The 20,489-nt window shown below is 35.4% G+C and overlaps 2 protein-coding genes across 5 annotated transcripts in view; both read left to right on the top strand.

The window, feature by feature from the left end:
* The window catches only part of mino (glycerol-3-phosphate acyltransferase mino), a 60,214-nt gene extending 47,610 nt beyond the window's left edge, over window positions 1-12,604 (top strand). For all 4 annotated transcript variants that reach the window (XM_089709860.1, XM_089709859.1, XM_089709858.1 and 1 more), the window contains 13 exons: window positions 1,038-1,202; window positions 2,539-2,720; window positions 3,890-4,126; window positions 5,190-5,282; window positions 5,485-5,579; window positions 6,023-6,258; window positions 6,951-7,149; window positions 8,216-8,400; window positions 8,800-8,935; window positions 9,301-9,494; window positions 10,236-10,372; window positions 10,722-10,867; window positions 11,868-12,604. In XM_089709860.1, coding sequence (XP_089565986.1) covers window positions 1,038-1,202; window positions 2,539-2,720; window positions 3,890-4,126; window positions 5,190-5,282; window positions 5,485-5,579; window positions 6,023-6,258; window positions 6,951-7,149; window positions 8,216-8,400; window positions 8,800-8,935; window positions 9,301-9,494; window positions 10,236-10,372; window positions 10,722-10,867; window positions 11,868-12,064 — 2,202 coding nt within the window. In that variant the 3' untranslated portion in view covers window positions 12,065-12,604. The remainder of the gene's footprint in view (window positions 1-1,037; window positions 1,203-2,538; window positions 2,721-3,889; window positions 4,127-5,189; window positions 5,283-5,484; window positions 5,580-6,022; window positions 6,259-6,950; window positions 7,150-8,215; window positions 8,401-8,799; window positions 8,936-9,300; window positions 9,495-10,235; window positions 10,373-10,721; window positions 10,868-11,867) is intronic.
* Window positions 12,605-16,084: 3,480 nt separating this feature from the next.
* LOC149478064 (uncharacterized) lies at window positions 16,085-16,959 on the top strand. The gene has a single exon (XM_089709819.1). It carries the CDS (start codon window positions 16,085-16,087, stop codon window positions 16,835-16,837), a length of 753 nt encoding a protein of 250 aa, XP_089565945.1. The 3' UTR covers window positions 16,838-16,959.
* The last annotated feature ends 3,530 nt before the right edge of the window (window positions 16,960-20,489 follow it).

Genomic DNA, 20,489 nt, shown 5'->3' on the forward strand with positions numbered 1-20,489 from the left:
TGAGAGGAAACATTCCTTTCAAGAATTAGGTTACGTTTTAAACAAAATTAAATAACCTATTTTCTTAATGTAATATATAATTAGAGGAGGGAAGAATTAGTAGGAGGGAAAATATCTCACATTACATCGCTACATCCTCATATTTTAGTAACTCGAAACTTCCTAATATGGTGGAAGAAGTTAGATTTAAGTAATTTAACCCACTTCTCACTCATATTATTTTATGATCATCTACTATTCTATTCTCGACGAAAATTATAATATTTCTGTCAAATTTCTAAACGTTTCACATTCTTACTAAGCTTCAAACAGGCAAAAACATCATGTTAAAATATTACACTATATTCAGTAATAAATTCACTCGATTGCAGATGTTGAATTATTGTAAATATCATGGGTTCATGCAATTTAAATTTACTTAAAACTACAATAAATCTAGTCACAAACAACACCGGTGCATTTATAGTAGATTTATTATGGCTATGCAAGTTTACCAACCCTATTGAGTGCGTCGACCTTTTGGCAAGTAATTGAAATACGATGTATTGTGCATTAATTGACGATATGCGCCCTACTGCCAGACCTTTCAGTACTTATAATATATTTAAGATCTTTTTCAATGTATCTACCTTGTGTAGGAGTATAATTAAACACTTGTCTTTGTAGTTTGTCGTGTTCTTATGTATGGGCGTCTAAATAAATTGGTTAAAGAATATGTTGTTGAATGATACGATAGATTTCTGTCATCATGATAGACATCTTCGTCCATCCATCGAGAATCTATAATACGATAATTTTTTCATGATTTGAAATTTGACAATAATTGCAACCTTTAACAAGTACTTTCGTTTACAATAAATCATCATATTTACGAAATTTTTTATATGCTATATGATAATAAAAAGGTCCTTATTTTAATTAGGTCCAGATGAGAAATCTGGACCTTATTAAAATGAGGACCTTTTTATTTAATAATAAATCAAAAGAGCTTCGAACATCTTTTTAAACACATATTTATTTATCGTTACTCTTTCCAGGAATCATGGCAAGACGCAAAATTACCAGACTCTGGCGCAGTGATCAATATCCTGGATATTGGCAGACAGATGTTCGCCAACGGTGGCGTTGTGTCCCGCTACCTTTGCGATCTGGCGCAGTGCTTGAATCTCATCAAATACGATTATAAGGATATGGTGCCTAGTGTAAGTGTTCTCTATTATCTACAGTAATATTATAAAGAGCAAGCAGTGATCACTATTCTGAACATTGTAAGGCAGACGCTCGCCAACGGTGGCGTGGTGTCCCGGTACCTTTGCGATCTGGCGCAGTGCTTGAATCTCATCAAATATGATTATTAGTATGTGGTAGGCACCACATACTTATAATCATATTTGATGATGAGTGTAAGTGTTCCCTATTTATCCCTAGGAAACTTTTCATGTGAGTTGGGTACTTTTGGTATTACCGTAAGATCAAATGCTCCCAAATTATGTAAGGTTATAATATTAGCAGACTTTTTCCCGTTTTTGAGTATACAGTAAACATCCACAAACGGTATTAACATAAATTTGAAACTAAGAATTGTATAGTTAAGATTACATATATATCCCATTTTTCTTATAACTCTCCTTTTAACTTCATTTCAATTACTTATTCGAAAATGTCCAATAAAACCTACAAAAGATACACCATTCCATTTCTTACGAAAATAATTAGGGCGTGACGAAATATGCTGATTGGTTTTACGAACTCTCATTTTTCATTGCCTCGCGTGTTTTACGTAATATTACACTATATCACGCCATATATTATTATTTACATATAAATACTGTATATTATTTAAATGTTATCTAATTAATGTCACCTTCCTGTAATATTTTGAGAAATAGCGTGACCCCTTTTGAGATGTGAACGCTTATCTGTTCCTTTGTTGTGGTTTATTTATTTGAACATGATTATAATGTTTTGATTATTAATTATTATATTTATATATGAGATGGTATGAGCATGTGTGTGTGTGTCTATCTATGTGTATGCTGAATGGATGGATGAAATTAAGTACGAAACATCTATACTTTTATAATATAAAGATGACGAGTTCGTCTGTTGGCGCTAATTAGAAACAACCGGATCGATTTTAGAAATCCTTTAATCAAGCCCTTTTAATATCGGGAAAAATCTTGCGGTCCTAGCAATAACAAATTTTCCATTGAGGTTAATATGGCCATTAATATTATAAATTGAACAATAATCAACGATAGTAATCTATTATTATTCGTAAATATTATGTTTATGATTCATTATTTTTATATAATTACACAGTACACGAACACTAGGGCATTTCCATAGTATTTTTATAAATTACAATCATCGAATCTGGTTGTCGAAAGTGAATTAGTAGTACATATTTATAAAATTTAGATCTCTATAATTTATTGATTTCTTCATGTATTCGTTTTATTATACTTCAATTTCATTATTTAACAAAAAATAGGAACTTTTTAATTGTATACTGTATGAATATAATACATGTTACAGGTAGTCAAAGACGAGCGTTTTCAACGCGCTATAGAAGAGAAAACACAGGAGGAGTTTAAAAATTCAAAAGAAGATGGTAAAGACGCAGAATCTCGGTACATGTCGATCAAGAGACGGGTGGAGGCGAAAGCTATGAAGGTGCTCACTGATATTAGTTCGGCGATGTCTAATAATGTTTTGAGGTGAGTTTTATATTGAAACTGTAAAATAACTCGTTAAAACGTATTTTTGTATGGAATTTAAATTGTAAAAAAAAAATTGTGATTATGAAAGAGAAGGTTGACAAAAAAGCTCTTTATAATTAAGTTAAAAATTTTTCTAAGAGCCTCGTGGTAAAATATTATGTTTGACTTGAATTTAGTTTTACCACGTGTAGAGACTACGTAATTGCCTAAAGTTGACCCCACGTTTTATTTTCCTCATTTTTATCGGCGATGACCAAGCTAAACCAAAAACAGCAAAAAATAGTGTCTCTTGGCCCTGATCGAGCGTTTATCGCCACAATTATATTTATTCCTTTATTTTAAATGCGTATGTGTCAAAGGGCAAAGTCTGGCGAATCGTGTGAATCAAATGCGATATCGATTTGTTTGGCGACCTTTGAACTGGGGACGTTTTAAATTGGTGCCGTTATAGCGTGATGACTGATAATTATATGAGGTTGTGATTAAGGAGTACTTGGAAACGTGTTGGTTTGTTTTTAAATTGCGTTGTATCTTCTATATGGAATGTATCTGTATCTTCTATTGTTGTATATGGAAAAAGTACAGATTATTATTGTGTGATAGAATATTTTTGATGCTTTATGCGAATTTAATAATTGGTTTGAAAAAGTTAAGTAATTTTTTGTTAACTTTTAATAGAGGGGGAAAAGATTTTACGGTAGATACTATTCATTCACTTGCTGAGAAAGATCTTTGGTTAACCTTTCGGTTATGTTAACAATTGAGCCTCATCCTATAGGAATAACATGTTTAACAGTGGTTTAATAAAAGTAGTTCTCTTTAGTCCTAACTATTTCTAGGCACAGAAATTATACAATAAAATCGTTTCATTGCTACTTGAAACACAATCAAACACAATTTCGTATTCATGATATTACAATGATTAGGATTGAGAAATTTTTAAACATCAATCACAAGGCGACATTCGAACCCGCGTCTTTTTGCCATAGCGGGGCAGCGCCTATATGGTATTCTGTATTGTAATGTGTCTTGTGTCCCCAAGCTAGGTCGCATGGTTATGCCACAATGCCGTATGTCATTAATAATGCACTAGATTTCCGCCCGCGGCTTCGCCCACGTTTTCAAAGCTATAAAACTAAATATCAAATTTTCTTTCATGTCTTTAGGCTGGTCGCGTGGTTATGCCACAAAGCGGTACGTCGAGTTGCCGGTGGGGGGTGTGGCACTCGAAGTGCTAGTGTAGAAAGACTACGTCGGGCAAACGCAGCGGGTCTGCCGCTAGTGTTTGTGCCGTTGCATCGCTCGCACTTCGACTACATACTAGTGACGTTCACGCTGTACCTGACTGGGCTCCGGCCGCCGCTGGTCGCCGCGGGGGATAATATGCGGATACCGTTCTTTGGGTGAGTGTGCGACGACCTTTAGCGTGCTTTTTAACGTGATAACGTTTTTAACCCATTGACCACCGAGCGGCCCGATCGGGCCGAGACACAATAGATTTTCTATTGTGTCTGTGATCCGAGGACTGACGGATTAAAATCGTTTTAGTCGGGTGACATATTCAGAAACTTGTGTCACACCAAAACCTCACGAGCGCGATCGCAGGTATAACGAGAGAGAGACGGACCGATCTCCCGTCTCATCTCGAGCGCTGCCACCAATAAGGCGTTATCACGTAAACATCTCGATCGTAAACCTACTTTACAAACAACCAATTTTTTTAGTAGAGATGTGCAAGGATGTGTAGCTTAATAACTCAGGCCCCGGAACCACAGACACAATAGAAAATCTATTGTGTCGTGGACCGATCGGGCCACTTGGGGCTCAATAGGTTAAAACGCTAAATGAAGCGGTGTGAATGGTTCATTATAAATATATCTCTCGCTACGCATCCTCGCACATATCTGCTGGAATAGCAGCTTTACACCCTAAAAATCATATTAAATGAAACTGACAAAGTTTTCGTTATCTCTTCAAACTTTTATTGAAGTGAAACTTCTTTATCGGGGTTAGACAAAAATTTTGTGTAACATTTTTGCGTTACGCCGTACGCGTGACATTTTTGCGTTACGCCGTACGCGTGACATTTTTGCGTTACGCTGTACGCGTGACATTTTTGCGTTACGCCGTACGCGTGACATTTTTGCGTTACGCCGTACGCGTGACATTTTTGCGTTACGCCATACTAGTGACATTTTTAAGGTCATAAAGAAGTTTCACTTCTTACGTGTGTACTCTAGTACATGCATACATTTTTTTTATGTACAATATGCACGCACTTGAAGTTTCAGTGCGTAAAATATTTCACGCACGCATTCGGTGCGTAAAATATTTTAATACAATAACCTGTTACATAGTTACAATACAAATGTAATATTTTTTTTAATTCAAAATTCAAATATACAGCCTATTTAGTATTTATTTATTTTTACATATTTTATTTTAATAATATTCGATTTTTTATAGTTGGTTCTTGCGTGGTTGTGGTGCGTTTTATATCAGACGGCGTGTGGACGGATCGGAGTATCATGAAGACCCTGTATATAAATCTGCTCTAAGGTAAAAATATATATTTTATGACTTTTTTTTTCGCAATATTCTAGTAATTAATTAATGTCTGGATTTTTTTGTTAAAATTCTTGCTCATTACTCATATGTGTATATTGAATCATTTTGTTAAACCAATCTGTATGGTTCGAAATCTATTTATTTTCGTTAAAAAAATTGATTCAAAATTTTTTTTTTTTTTTTTCAATTTCAGGGCATATATTTTAAACAGTCTAGCAGCTAATAACAATTTGGAATTCTTCATTGAAGGCGGTCGGACGAGGACGGGCAAACCACAACTGCCAAAAGGTAATAAATTTTTGTGTATATTTTTAATTTATTATCTGTATGTCTAAAAGGAAATTTTTTAAATGTAGTAAATTAGTTATTTTCTTCCAATGCTTTCTTGGATTATAGGAGTAATGAAAGGTAACATATAATTTTTGATGATGATGAATGAATATATTTTAGAGTATTATGGTGTACCTACTGCTTTTTTTTTGTCTTGATATTTAAATTATTACCCCTGACGATGTGAAAACTTAGTCAAAATTTAATAGTTAAACTCATTCTTTGTCCTGTTTTTAATTTGTATTAGCTTCATTTAGATCTAGATTAAATCAATTTCCAAGGTAGAAATTAGATATAATCCAATAGAAAATGTGGTGCTTAACACAAACACACACGCAAACACGCCTAAAATCTTTTGGTGTTCTCATACAATAAATAAACATTTTCTTTTTCAATTTCAGCGGGTATCCTATCAGTGATATTAGAGGCATATCTAGACGGTACAATAGACGACGCACTTTTAGTGCCAGTCACTTTAAACTACGATAAATTGGTAGACGGTAACTTTGTGAGGGAACAATTGGGAATGCCGAAGCAAATGGAGACATTTTGGTCGGCATTACGGGGCATTTGGAGGACTTTGAACACTAATCACGGGAGTATTAGGGTGGATTTCAATCAGCCGATCTCTTTGAAGGTGAGTGTAGATAAATGTCGAAGTGTTAAGGATTTTATCTTTATTGTCAAAGTTAATGGACTTTGAATTCTAATTATAGTAGCATAAGGGTGGATTTTTATTTTCAATCCGGTGATTTCTTTGAAGGTGAATTTCGAGCTCATGACTAAATAGGTTTCGAGTGAAGCTAATTTTGAACTTTAATTTTATCAGAACAAGGTTGCATTTAAATCAGCCTTTATTATTTAAGAAACACTACTTGAAAATTTAGTAAAAAGTGTACCTAAAAAAAGATGAATCTTGAAATCTATATTGAAGACCATTTAACTGTATATTCCTTCGGTGACCTACGAATCTATCATCTCATTAAGTTTTTCTTACAACCAAAACACCCTGTATATGTAGTGATGAAATGAAATGAAATGATTTATTTTGCAAGAATGTGGAAGATTTATAGATGTTACATAATTAATTGTTCAGCACAAATCGCCAATTGATTGGGCATGCAAAAATTAAAAAAATAACAATAGAATTTCAATGTCTTACTACATAAATATCATTTTTATAATAACATGTCAACTATTACCCTTTTTACAATTATATGTCAATTACAAATTCAATTTAATTTATATAAATAAGTAAATACAATATTAAAATATTATGTCATTATTTTGATGATATGTCATATGATAAATATATATTTCCATTTCCAGGAACTAGTAACATCATTCCAAAGGTATATTCACCTGAAATCTCCCCCAGAAAGGCCATTATCCCCTCCCAGTGATGACCAAAACGAAGACCTCGATAGACGCATCCTGTACAACCATAGTCACAGTAGTTTCTATGGAGCGGATGTTAGCGCAGACCATAAAATGATGGTCGAGGCTATTGGACGCCATCTTGTTTATGGTATGTTATTTATTTATTTCTCGATACATTTGTTTATCGATACTTTGCGCACTAGTCGATAAAAACCAAACGATGTAAGTTTTGCAGGGCGTTAACGTAAAGTCAGATTGAAATAATATCTCGTAAATGTTAAGAATTGTTAAAAGTTAAAACGTAACATCATTGTTATGTCATAAAGCTACATAAAAAATAATAAATGCCATTTTTAGACGCCTCCAATATTATGTTTCTAATTTCATTGTGACACCATTACAAGATTGAATGAAAATTCTTTATTGCTTAGAAATAAATAAATACAAATGCAAAAGCACACAACACATAATATAAAACAAGCAAAAGGCGGCCTTATCGCTAGGTAGCGATCTCTACTAGGCAACTCTTAAAATATAGGAAATACACAGAACAAAAAGTGGGTGAGCAAAAACAAGGCAATATAAACAAGGAAAACTAAATAAAATATTCTATTACACATATTACGTTACATTCAAATACACTATCTATATATGTATAAATAAAATAAAAAAAATCTGTGTCTAGGGAATAGCTGTCAGTGTCATAGTGATCATCTTTCGCCGTGCCGACTATACGAAAAATTGTCCGTCTGTCAAGTGAACAGCCAGTTATAATTTAGGTGTTGTTATTCTCACGCTTCCATTTGAATATTATTATTTTTGGAACGAAGTTTCTTATCGCGCGGTGCGAAAGTGGGCTAGACGAAATTAAGACCAAAAGTTATAACGACACATTTTGCTATAGTTGTAAGCCGTGCTGCGTGTCTTTTCGGGTGTTCCTCGACACCTCTTAAGTGATTTTTTTTTGTTGGTAGTGGCCCTGCCTTCCAAGCCAGAGGTCGTGGGTTCGATTCCCACCCGGGGCAAATATTTGGATCCGATCGTGCCGTGTGTGACAATTGTCCTGAAAATATTAGTTATATGACATGGGGACGTTGAAGAAGAAAGCGTATAAATTCCTGAAAGGCCAACAAATCGCTCGTAAAGTCTCCGACAATGCGAACTCATGCTCTTTTGTTGGTGATTAGTGATTACATAAAAAAAAATGATTACAGACGCGTCCCAATCGACGGCGCTAATGTGCACCAACGTGGTAGCGTACGTGCTGCTAGCGGAGCAGCGCGCGGGCTGCTCGCTGCGGCAGCTGGAGCGCTGCGTGGAGCAGCGGGCGCAGCGGCTGGCGGCGGGCGGCCGCGACCTGGGGTACGCGGGCCGCACGCCCGCCGTGCTAAGACATGCGGTGCGTATGTATAGTGGGCTAGAAGATGGATAATTAGGGGAAAAGAGAGAAAAAAAAACTACATCACTATAAGATTACAACTAACATTATTTACAAGGAATACGCAACTTATCGGACGGTGTTCTTTAGCAACAATGTTGAACCAGCAAATACGCCAGAAACTCCAAAACAATATTTTCGGAGTTTCTGATGCTTGGGAGTTGGGACATCTACTACAGAATTGATTACATTTAAACAATGTGCTAATTAAGAAATTAATTCACGTCTTTCACGTCAATTAATTAGTCACGTGTCCTGACGCGCGTTTAAGATTTTATACCCAACGCCGCTAAAGAAGTTTTCACTTCAAAAATCACTTTGTCTAAAGTTACTTTATGTAACTAAATTTCCACATTCCAGCTGGACATGCTCGGGCGCGGCGTAGTGCGTCGCTGGAACGGCCGCGTGCGAGTGCAGCCCGGCGTGGCGGCCGCGCTCGAACTGAGCTACTACGCGAACTCGGTGGTCGCGCACTACGCGGCGCCCGCTATTGTTGGTGAGTGCGCGTTCGATATTTGAATTTGTCGTTTTTTTTTTGTAGGTGACCAGTTTGTTTCTTTTTTTTGTGAAGCTGTCAAGTGTTAGTGACCAGTTTGTCTTTTTTATGCTTCTTTTTTTATTGTGAAGTTAAGTGTAAGCGGCCAGTTTTGTCCGCTATATTCGTTTGTTCGATTTTTAAATTGCTTTTGATTGCGTTTGTAGCATTGTGGGGATCAAATGCAATGTGAATCAGTTTCATGACTGCCTAGTTTATCAAACACCCTGTATACAACAGCGTTATTACGTGTGTGGCTATCGTATTGTAAGTTTATCAGTTTGCCAATTTAAATTTTGTGTAATTTTTTTGTATGTACTTTCCAGCGACGGCACTAGAGAGTATACTCTGCGAGCCGGGCGCGGACCAAGATCTAGTACGGCACAGCGAGCTGATGGAGCGAGCACTGCAGCTGTGCGGCGTGCTCGGGCACGAGTTCATCCTGTGCGCGCCGTGCCAGCGGCACAGCGAGCGGCTGCTGGACGACATCGCGCGCACCGACCTGCTGCAGCCCGTGCAGGTGTGTGTGTGACTGTACGAGACATCCTGTACGAGATAGTCCCGTACGAATTCATCCCGTACCAGTAAATCCCGTACGAAATAATACCGTACGAATTAATCAGGTACGTGTTAATCCAGTACAAAATAGTCCCGTACGAATTAATCCCGTACGAGTTAATCCCGTACAAGATAGTCCCGTACGAATTAATCCTGTACGTATCAATACCGTACGAGATAGTCCCGTACCAGTTAATCCCGTACAAGATAGTCCCGTACGAATTAATCCTGTACGTGTTAATCCCGTACGAATTAGTTCCGTACGAATTAGTTCCGTACGATTAATCCCGTACGAGTTCATCCTGAACGAAATATTCTGTGCGAGACATCGTGTACGAATTCATCCTGTACGAGACATCCTGTATGAGTTCATTCCGTACGAGTTCATCCTGCACGAGTTCAACCTGTACGAGTAAATCCTGTACGACTTCATCCTATACCAGTTCATCGTGCGCAACTGTGTAGATGTACCTGTGCAGTTTTCTGTGCGACTGTGCAACAAGTATATGCAAATGTGTACGACCATGATGACCAGGACACACAACAATACACATTACAAATAAGTACGAGGTATGTATAAAAAAATAAAGTAAAATAAAATAATAATAATACCATCAAATTAATGTGTAATTAGTCGCTATTACAACCACTTTATTTCCCAAAATATTAATATATTTAACACGCATCTTTTTGTGTTTTACAGAATCAAAACGTATTAGAGGAGCAAAGGTGGTCACAGCGTTTCGCGAAGAGTTTAGAAGACGACGAGGACGAACAGCCGGACCCCACAAGGAATATGAAGTATAGGATTAATAAGAAACCGGAGGCCATTGCTGAGAGGTAAAGTACTTTTTTATATTAAAGATGATAATTAAATTCCTTATGCTAAGATCCGGCTCGAAGGACCACTAAATGTAGGAATAGTGGTCCTTCGAGCCGGATTTTAAGCTCTATGTTCTTTTTAAAGTGTGATTAACTTTATTATTGAAGCACGATTGAGGTATATAGCAATTAAGGATAAATACATACAACCAATTTCACTATATGTATAAATTTGATTGTTTGTTTGTCATGATTTAATTTTTCATATTCATACCGAGGAATATGTTTTGCAATATATTTTTCTTCTACAGTTGTATTTTGCTTCGAACTTCTACTTAACATAAACTAAAAACATTTTTTTTTCCAGACGTAGACTACTGCTAACACTCAGGCCGTTGATGGAAGCATATTCAGCGACCTGCAAATGCTTAAAAACCGCATCGCAAAAGGAAATAGTAACTAACACGCTGGACAGACTAACTGAAGAGTTTACGCAGAATAGAATGTTATATGGTAAATTTAATAAGATAAACTATGGAGGAAATATTAATTTTTTAAGGGGGAAGGTTAAAATTATAATAAAGGTGGTAATCTTATATATAAAAATGAATCGCAAATGTGTTGGTAAGCGCATAACTCGAGAACGGCTGAACCGATTTCGATAATTCTTTTTTTATTATATTCCTTGAAGTACGAGGATGGTTCTTATGTAGAGAAAACGTAAACATGTACCACGGGCGAAGCCGGGGCGGACCGCTAGTAATATATAAAAATGTGAAGCAATTCCATGTGAACATGATTTTTTTTCTTTTGTCATTTCTTTGTATAATACAGATATTTTTTTTTTGTAAAATAAAAATAATTTGGAAAATCCAAAAGTGCACGCCTCATAATTTTTTTTTAATAAATATTTATTAATTATTATTTTTGTTTATTTAATAACAATTAAACCACATCGAATCAGACCCTGAAAAATGAAAGGGTTCTATTCCTGAGCATACTCAAGCGTAAGAGAAAAAAAAAGACTCGATTAGTAAAGTATTTCGGTCGCTATCGTGTTAACAAGAAAAAGGATCCGCACATACAGACACACGGACGTCCAAGACAGAACTTTTTTAAACTGTTTTTTAACTAGTTTAAATAACAAAAATGACATCAAAAATATCATGAACGTTAAAAATAGTGTTTTTTCTTAATATGTGTGTGTATGTATTATCTTACAAGTGCAATGTATGATACATAAAGACATTTTAAGTTTGAAAAATCAGATGTTTTGCGCGAAGTGACAGTAGTACCCACCTCAACGCTTCGCTTATGAGGCGTGCAAAATAATCCAATGCCAAATGTTACATAGGTCCTTCAAAGTACTTTAACTTTGTGTAGGATTTTTTCTATAAGACTGCTTGGAAACATGAATCAATAATAATGTAACTGCTATAGTCTGAAACTTTACTTAAATCTCACCAACATGTCAATAAACTTTTTTTTTACTTTTAAATCAATTAATTTACAGGCGAAGCGGTATCAACAGACGCGATACGCAACTGCCTCCGGTTGCTCCGCCAATGGGGAGTAATAGACATGCACACAGACAACAAAATTAGGAAAATAACACTAGTGCCGCCCTACGACGACGAGCAACGTTTACAAGAAATGTGCAATAACATACATATGTTCAATATGGACTCGCCTCTATTGGAGAAAAAGTGAAATATAGTACTGTAGTGTGAAGTGATTGTTACTATTAAAAACCTTATTTAAACGGCACTTTAGTTTAAGTGTAGAAATATAGTGAATGCATAGATTTTTCAACCTTTTTTTGTGATTTTGGTAAAGGTGCAAGAAACAACTAAACTCACAATAATGCTCAAAATTGTCCACAGCAAAACTCTGCTTACGTGTGCATTAGGCATAGTTTTATAAGGAATGTATACAATAGACTTTGAACATTACTGCTACGAAATAAGATGCTAATTTCAATGAATGTTTTATACAAATCTCATTTTTAACGACCTTTTAACAGATTATGAATCTAGTTGTTTTTAGTATAATAAAAGCATGTAATGCTTAATAAATAAATAAATAATGCAAAATTTAAGTTTAAGTGTATCATAAGTTACACTTAAAATTGAGTGCCGCTTAAAAATTCGGTTTATAGAGACCAAAAATAATGTTAGCTAGTGTTTTAATCTTTCATACCATTTGGAAGAGGTTCTGTTATTAAAATAAAACTTTTTTTTTACACAAAAATACGTACAATTTGTCATTTTTTCCCAAACATTGAAGATACAAAAATAATTTGTCAAATATGTTTGTGGTGAAAAAAAAGAGAAGGTTTTTTGAACGGCTGGTTCGTAAGAAATAATTAAATAGATGTCGTTGTATGTGTGTTTATTGATATTTGCCTTGGAGTAGCTACTTTTTTTATTTTTAATATTTAAAGGCTGCACTAGAATTGTAAGCTTGACAAGTAGGTATGAACAGTAGTTTAGGTAGTTTCCCTGAATATTCTGTTGTTTTTTTTTTATTTTTGTCTGGAAAATAGAACTCATAAACGAGTATATATGTTTTAGATAATATTATGTTCAATGAAACTTTGAAATATTTTAAACTATGGTTATTGGTACTAGGTTTAAGTTCTTTACCGTTCAAAATTAACTATTAGATAGTTCAAACTGTGGTTGCTATAACAAATTAAACTGTCTTACCACAAAAACTTTAGACAGGATTTAACTTCAAGCGCGGGTTCTCCTTAATCTGGTTTTGTCGTATTTCACATAGACAACTATTAAAGTGACAGATCCCTGGCCAAAAATGTTCTAATGAAAAAGTACAATTGTGTACAAATTTGAACATAGATGGCGCTGTTATAAAAATTATTATTAGCTGTATAAACTAGAATTTTAATTTTTGTAGTGTTACAGTTTTATGTGCTTATATTCATAAATAAATATAATAAAAAAAGGAGATAAAGATTGTACAAGAAAGAAAAATACATAATTTTAATATTACCACGCATTTTGAGTTATTTTTTTTACTTGTGTTGTAATAATTGCATGCTTGATTTTGTACCATTTTATTTGATGGCTGTGAGTAAACTAAATGTGTATTATATTTGAAAATATCGATTTACTAATACTCGCGTTAATTCCTTCATATGTTTGTCACAGCTGATTTGTCACAGATAAAAAATCTTATTTTATGTCAAAATGACAGTAACTTCGGGAAGGGCCATAGACAAAGAGGAGATAGTGTTAAGTAACAGACAATGGCGATTTAATAATAAATATTAACATATATTCCCGCATTGGTTTGCTTTCAATCCGAAAGTATATATCAACAGTAAGAAAAAGTGAAACTTCTTTAGGCGCGTTGAGAGTAAAATTTCAATGTCGCGTCATGGCAATACCACATGACACATCATGGAGTAAGGCCACGATTTTGGTATCTTTGAACCTTGCCAAAGAAGTTTCACTTTTGACACGTGTGCTCGGCACACATTTTTATTTTTTTGTTACAAGAGGTCCTATTATAATTATTATCTTCTTTTCATATTATGCGTGGTGGCGGACAGTCGTCTTTATCGTGTAATATACAATGTATTACATAAACATGAAAAAGTTCAATATATCGTCAAATTTGCATGAAAATATTGTTATATTGACTTCTTTATTTTAAATATTTTTTTGCAAATAAGACGACGAAGGTTTCAGATCATTATCAATATTTTTTGTTCCTATCATATTTTTAAGACTGTCAAGACCTTTCAACAAACTGATTTGTTCGTGAATGATACTTATAATATTGAGAATTGTTATATTTTTAACTGTGTTTATATTCGAAGTATTGATGAAATACATAAATATCATTCATGAAATTACGTAACTGTTTGATATATTTTCACATACTGCGTTAGACTACTCTGGGGGTGTTGTTTATTTCTAAACGAAACCATTTTTGTTATAAAAAAAGTTTTGGTGATATTGGGACAATGTCAATTGTATATAAGGGTCGGTACATATACGATTGTTTGAGATATTTTGACGTGATAACGTTTTTAAAATCGTTTTAGTCGGGTGACATGTTCAGAAACTTGTGTCACACCAAAACCTCACGAGCGCGATCGCAGGTATAACGAGAGAGAGACGGACCGATCTCCCGTCTCATCTCGAGCGCTGTCACCAATAAGACGTTATCACGTAAACATCTCGATCGTAAACCTACTTTACAAACAAATAATTTTTAAGGCATTTTAAGTTGTACTGATGCATGATGTAACTGTGTGTTTGGGCCCTTATATCGCTTTAAGGTAATTTCAATAAATACTATGTAACATAGGAAGCTATTTATGTATATAGATATTTTATATACGAGGGAAGATGTGGATTGTGTAAGAACAAATACTGAAATAAATACTTTACAAATATGTTTTGTCTTTTTTTTTGTACACCTGAAAATCTTAACTCTAACTAGATTGGTTAATCATGAATGAGGAAATCAAATGGATGATGACATAATTATTATATCTAAACCATTCTTGAATCCACCTGAAGACACCAGAAATTTTATTAAAATCGGTCCAGTCATTTACGAGTAGTTGGCGTAGATAATACTATAAAATATAATAAGATGATGATTTTGGAACGAAGGGTAGGTAGCTAAGAGGCTAGGCGAGCGTCACGAAAAACCTCAAGGCCTTCGACCGCTACGCACTATAGCAAAAGTGCAAAGGCGAAGGAGAAGTACATCCCGTACGAGATATTCCCGTACGAGGTAATCCCGTACGAATACATCCCGTACGAATTAACCTTGTACGAGTACATCGCGTACGAGTTAATCCCGTACGAAATCATACTGCACGAGTACATCCCGTACGAGTACATCCCGTACTAGTTCATCCTGTACGACTACTGCATGTTATTTTAGTATAACATCCCTAGGTATATGACCTGTTTTGCACGACTCATGATGCGAAGCATCAGAGAGTGCTTTACGATCGAAAAATTTTTTTCGCCTCATTTTTGCAGCTATTCTTATTATTATAGCCTTGTTAGTTCACGGAATCAAGATATTTTGCATACTATTGTCGAGATAATTTAATGGAGATTAATCCCATACTTTTTAAAAATTGATTTACTTCAATAGAATTGGAAAAAAACACCGAAATAGGTCAAAAAATTTTCCTGTCCGTCATGTGTGAAACCTGAAAACACTATAACTTGTGAAAAAATCCATCATTTGAGTTAAATTTTTTTTTTAAATATTCTAATCGACGATTGTAGGTCATTGAATGCGAATGATTAATTAATTCAGTGTCGTTTAATTGCAATTAATAAAAAACGAAAACTACAAGACTGTATATCTATATAATATATATTTTTTTTTTTTTTTTTATATTTCATAATTAAATGAGCATTATGAGTCGTGCACTTTTGGATTTTCCAAATTTATTGTTTCTATTTGCTCAGAAAATTCAAATTCACTCGAATAAATTCGGCTATTCAACAACAGAGCTTTCATTCAGCTTTTTTTTTGAGGGTAGGAGCAAAAAGTAGAAACACGTTTTTTTTGAAAGCTCTTGTATTTAAATTCGTTTTATATACATAATTACACTTGTTTTCTTACCTCTATGTGTTAAATTTGTGCCTTTGCCCACTAGTTCACTTTCCTTACATAAATTTTCAACATTTCAACACTACTGTCTTACCATCATTTCTGAATCTCATCACTATGGAATCCGTCAAACACTCAATGGCAGAAATGGCAGCATTGTTTAATGATAAAATGGCTGAATTTCAACGAGAGCTGCAGAATGTCAACAGCACTAACAATCCTCAACCTGCATCTGCCAGCCCCACTTCAAGATTAGCGGCGGAGTTCAATAGCTTTCGCTCATTTGTCATATCTTCTCTTCATACTTTACAATCCCAAATTGAGTTCCTCTCTAACCAATACATTAAATGGGAGATGAGAAGTCGGAGAAAAATGTTGCTGATCCATGGAGTGCCAGAAGCAGTAAAGGAAAACCCTTCCAGTCTTGTAACCAAAGTTGTAACAGATCACTTAAAAGTCCCGCATTTTCAACAAGAAGCTATATCCCGGTGCCACCGTTTAGGAGCTGCGAAGTCAGATAAGCCCAGACCGATCATCATAAAGTTTAAAGATGTTTCTGTGCGGGACACCATATGGTTCTCAAAAACTTCTTTGAAGGGTAGTGGTTATACATTATCCGAATTCCTGATCAAAGAAAGACATGATGTCTTTATTTCGGCAAGATCTCGCTTTGGTGTATCCAATTGCTGGACCAGAGACGGTCATATTATTGTGCAAACCACAGATGGAACAAGACACAAGGTCACAATGATGGCTGAACTTGATGGCATCCCTTCTGCTGCTGGGGGTTCTTCTGGCTCGGCTTCTACTTCCACTAACTCAAAACAGATGCCTAATTCAAGACCCAAGAGGTTCGGTAGAGCTAAGTAGGTTGCATTCTGTACTCTTTTATTGCTTTTTGACTTCACTTGTTAGACTCAAAATTGGTAGTTGTTTTATCACTGTATTATAATATTTAATATCTCATTTCAAAATATTTCTATGTTTCGGTATTTACTACTTTAACTTCTTGATTCTTTAAATAGTGTGAACGTCTCTTTTCTTCAAGTAACTTTTAGCTGTATTTTAGCTGTATATGTTATTAAATTTTAAGGTAATTTTAAATTAAAATTTCACATCAAGTAATTATTATTGTAGGTACCTTTGTTTTTGTAATTTGTTGTGACATTTGACAATGACAATTCGTGTCATTCTTATATTCTTTTAGTTGTCACGGATACTAGCGCTTTGGACATTTGAATTGTAATTTACACAAGTAGTGTGTTAATTTCGGTATATAATAACTGGTGGTAAAGGTCATGTTAGATTATTGGATTTTAAACTTAGACTTATTATTATATTTAATATATATTTTTTTTATTACTATATATTATATATATACATATATTTTAAGAATATTATTTTTGATATTAATTATTTATTATTTTCGTCATGGCTTTAAATAATAGCACGGAAAGCGAAGCGTTTTTTTCACTCTCTTCAAATGGTTCAGAAAGCGACAGTTTTAATAGTTTGACTTCCTCTTCTCCTTGCATTTCCTCTCTATTCTCCAATCAACCTAATAACTTTAATGTAATTCATATAAATGCTCAGAGTATTCCGGCACACTACCCTGACCTCCTTGCTACCTTTGACTCCCATCCTGTACATGCCATATTAATTTCAGAGTCCTGGCTCAAACCCTGTCTTCCTTCCTCTTCTTATAGTCTTCCAGGATTTCAGTTAATAAGGAACGATCGCATGGGTCGGACCGGAGGAGGGGTTGCAATTTACTTACGTTCTCACATTCCTTACACAATTGTCAGCTCCTCCCCTCAGCCGCCACCTAGCGATGCAGCTGAACATCTCCTTGTCGAAATAACTTCTTCCAACACTAAAATCCTTTTAGGCGTCTTCTACTCCCCTAACCTCTCTGTTAACTATTTCCATTCCTTCGACCAGATCCTTGAATCCTTTTCTCCTCTTTATAATCATATTATATTTATGGGAGATTTTAACACCTGCTTACTCAAGGGTGATCATCGTAGTAATAAGCTTATAAATTTAGTTGATTCCTTTAATCTTAAAATCCTCCCTTTACAGGCTACCCATTCCTCTCCCAACTGTACCCCATCCCTCCTTGATCTCATCATTGTTTCCTCCCCAACGCATGTCGCTGAGCACGGACAGCGTTCAGCTGACATGTTTTCCTTTCATGACCTTATTTTCCTTTCTTACAAATTAAAACTTCCTAAATCGAAACCTAAGATTATTTTGCAACGAAATTTCGGTAAAATTAATGCTGAGCGCTTGTGCGAAGACGCAATAAACATGGACTGGTCGGTTGTTTCGTCTGCTGAAACCATCAATGATAAAGTGTCACTTTTTAATTCATTAATTCTTCAACTTTATGATTCGCATGCTCCTATGCGTCCAGTTAAGTTGAAGCACCTGCCTGCCCCTTGGATGACCGACAACCTTAAATCACTTTTACGGAAGAAGGCGCGTGCAAAGACTAAATTAAAGTTGTCTAATTCGGATATAAATCGTGAAAAATTTAATCGAATTCGAAACCGCTGCAATACTTTGTGTAGGGATGCTCAACGACTTTATATATCTAAGTCGGTTGACAATGGTGATCCTTCTAAAACTTGGAAATTCCTTAGATCCCTTGGAATTGGCAGATCCCAACAAAATCCTTGTCTTAATTCAACCCAGGCCAATGTTCTCAATTCCCATTTTTCCAATCCTCCCTCAGATTTCCATCCTACCCTTAAATCTCATACACTATCCTACCTAAATAACCTACCCCATTCCAGCTTTCCTCCTTTTGTATTCAATCGTTTTACCGAGTGTAGTGTTAAGAAAAGCATATTGTCAATCACTTCAAAGGCCGTCGGTAGTGACTGCATTGGTCGGAACATGATCATTCCAATCCTCCCTATAATCAATCCTACTATCACACATATCCTAAATTTTTCCATTACATCTGGCACATTTCCTGATGATTGGAAAAGTGCTCACATTATACCTCTCCCAAAAATTCCTAACCCTTCCACTACATCTGATTACCGACCCATTGCCATCCTTCCATTTCTCTCTAAGGTTCTCGAACGACTGGTTCAAGAGCAATTGAGTATTTTCCTTAACTCCAATAATCTCCTTAATCCTTTCCAATCTGGTTTCCGTCCCGGTCACAGTACGACCACTGCACTTATCAAAATCACTGACGACATCCGGCGAGGTTTTGACAATAAGCAGCTCACAATTCTAACGTTGCTGGACTTTAGTAACGCTTTCAATACGGTCGATCACGACATATTGCTGGCTTTACTGCGGTCCCTTAATTTATCTGCATCGGCTATCGATTGGGTACATAGCTACTTAAGGGGTCGTCGGCAACGTATACAGATTGAGGAGATTTCCTCATCTTGGTGCAATGTTACTGCTGGCGTTCCTCAAGGCGGCGTTCTCTCTCCCCTCCTTTTCTCCATTTTTATTAACACCATTTCCAAAAATATTGAGTCACCCTACCATATGTATGCAGACGATTTCCAATTATATAAACATGCATCACTACTCGAACTACCTGAAGCGATTTTTCAAGTAAACGCTGATCTTGCGACAATCGTCTCATGGAGTAAACATTACGGTTTAACAGTTAACCCAATTAAAACCAAAGCTATTATTTTCGGAAGCAGGCAGCTCGTATCAAAAATCGACTGGGCCGATTTACCAAGTATCGTTGTTGATGGTGTGTCTATCCCTTATAGCACACAAGTAAAAAATCTTGGTTTGACACTTGACCAAACTTTTTCGTGGGATGAGCAAATAAAACAAGTCCGTAAAAGGGTTTTCTCATCGGCGTTCTCGCTACGGCGCTTACGAAACTTTTTACCGATCGCTACGAAAATTACGTTAGCTCATTCTTTACTCCTTCCTCTCCTTGATTTTGCCGATTCATCCTATCCAGATCTCCACGAATACCAACTAGACACCCTTGAGAAGCTTCAAAATTTTTGTATACGATTTATTTATGGATTACGTAAATTTGATCATATTTCTGAGTTTAGAACAAAATTAAACTGGCTCCCCATTCGCTTCCGCCGGAATACTCACATTCTTCATCTCCTGTATTGTATTTTATTTCACCCTAAAACACCGTCCTACTTAAAAAACAACTTTAACTATCTTAGCTCTACTCACACTCTCACTCTTCGTTCTTCCAACCTTTTATTATTATGTACTCCTGTCCATCGGTCAAACTTTTATGACAATTCGTTTACTGTTCGTGCCATTCAGCTCTGGAACGCCTTGCCGGAAAGTATCCGACGTGCACAAACGCTCAGTTCTTTTAAGTCCCTATTGAAAGCTCATTATCTAGCCATGCAATAGTTGCATTAATTTATGTATAATTATAATTTTTGTATATATTGTTATATAATATATATATTATTGTAGTTTGTGTAGTGTATAATACAAGTATATTTATATAACTATGTGGTATCTATGTACAGTATATGTAGTTTATGTAGTATGTAGG

Source organism: Colias philodice, chromosome 23 (genome assembly GCF_061535455.1).
Source record: "Colias philodice isolate Cphi_HAF_F1 chromosome 23, ilColPhil1 Martin Lab GWU primary, whole genome shotgun sequence".
Classification (NCBI taxonomy): domain Eukaryota; kingdom Metazoa; phylum Arthropoda; class Insecta; order Lepidoptera; family Pieridae; genus Colias; species Colias philodice.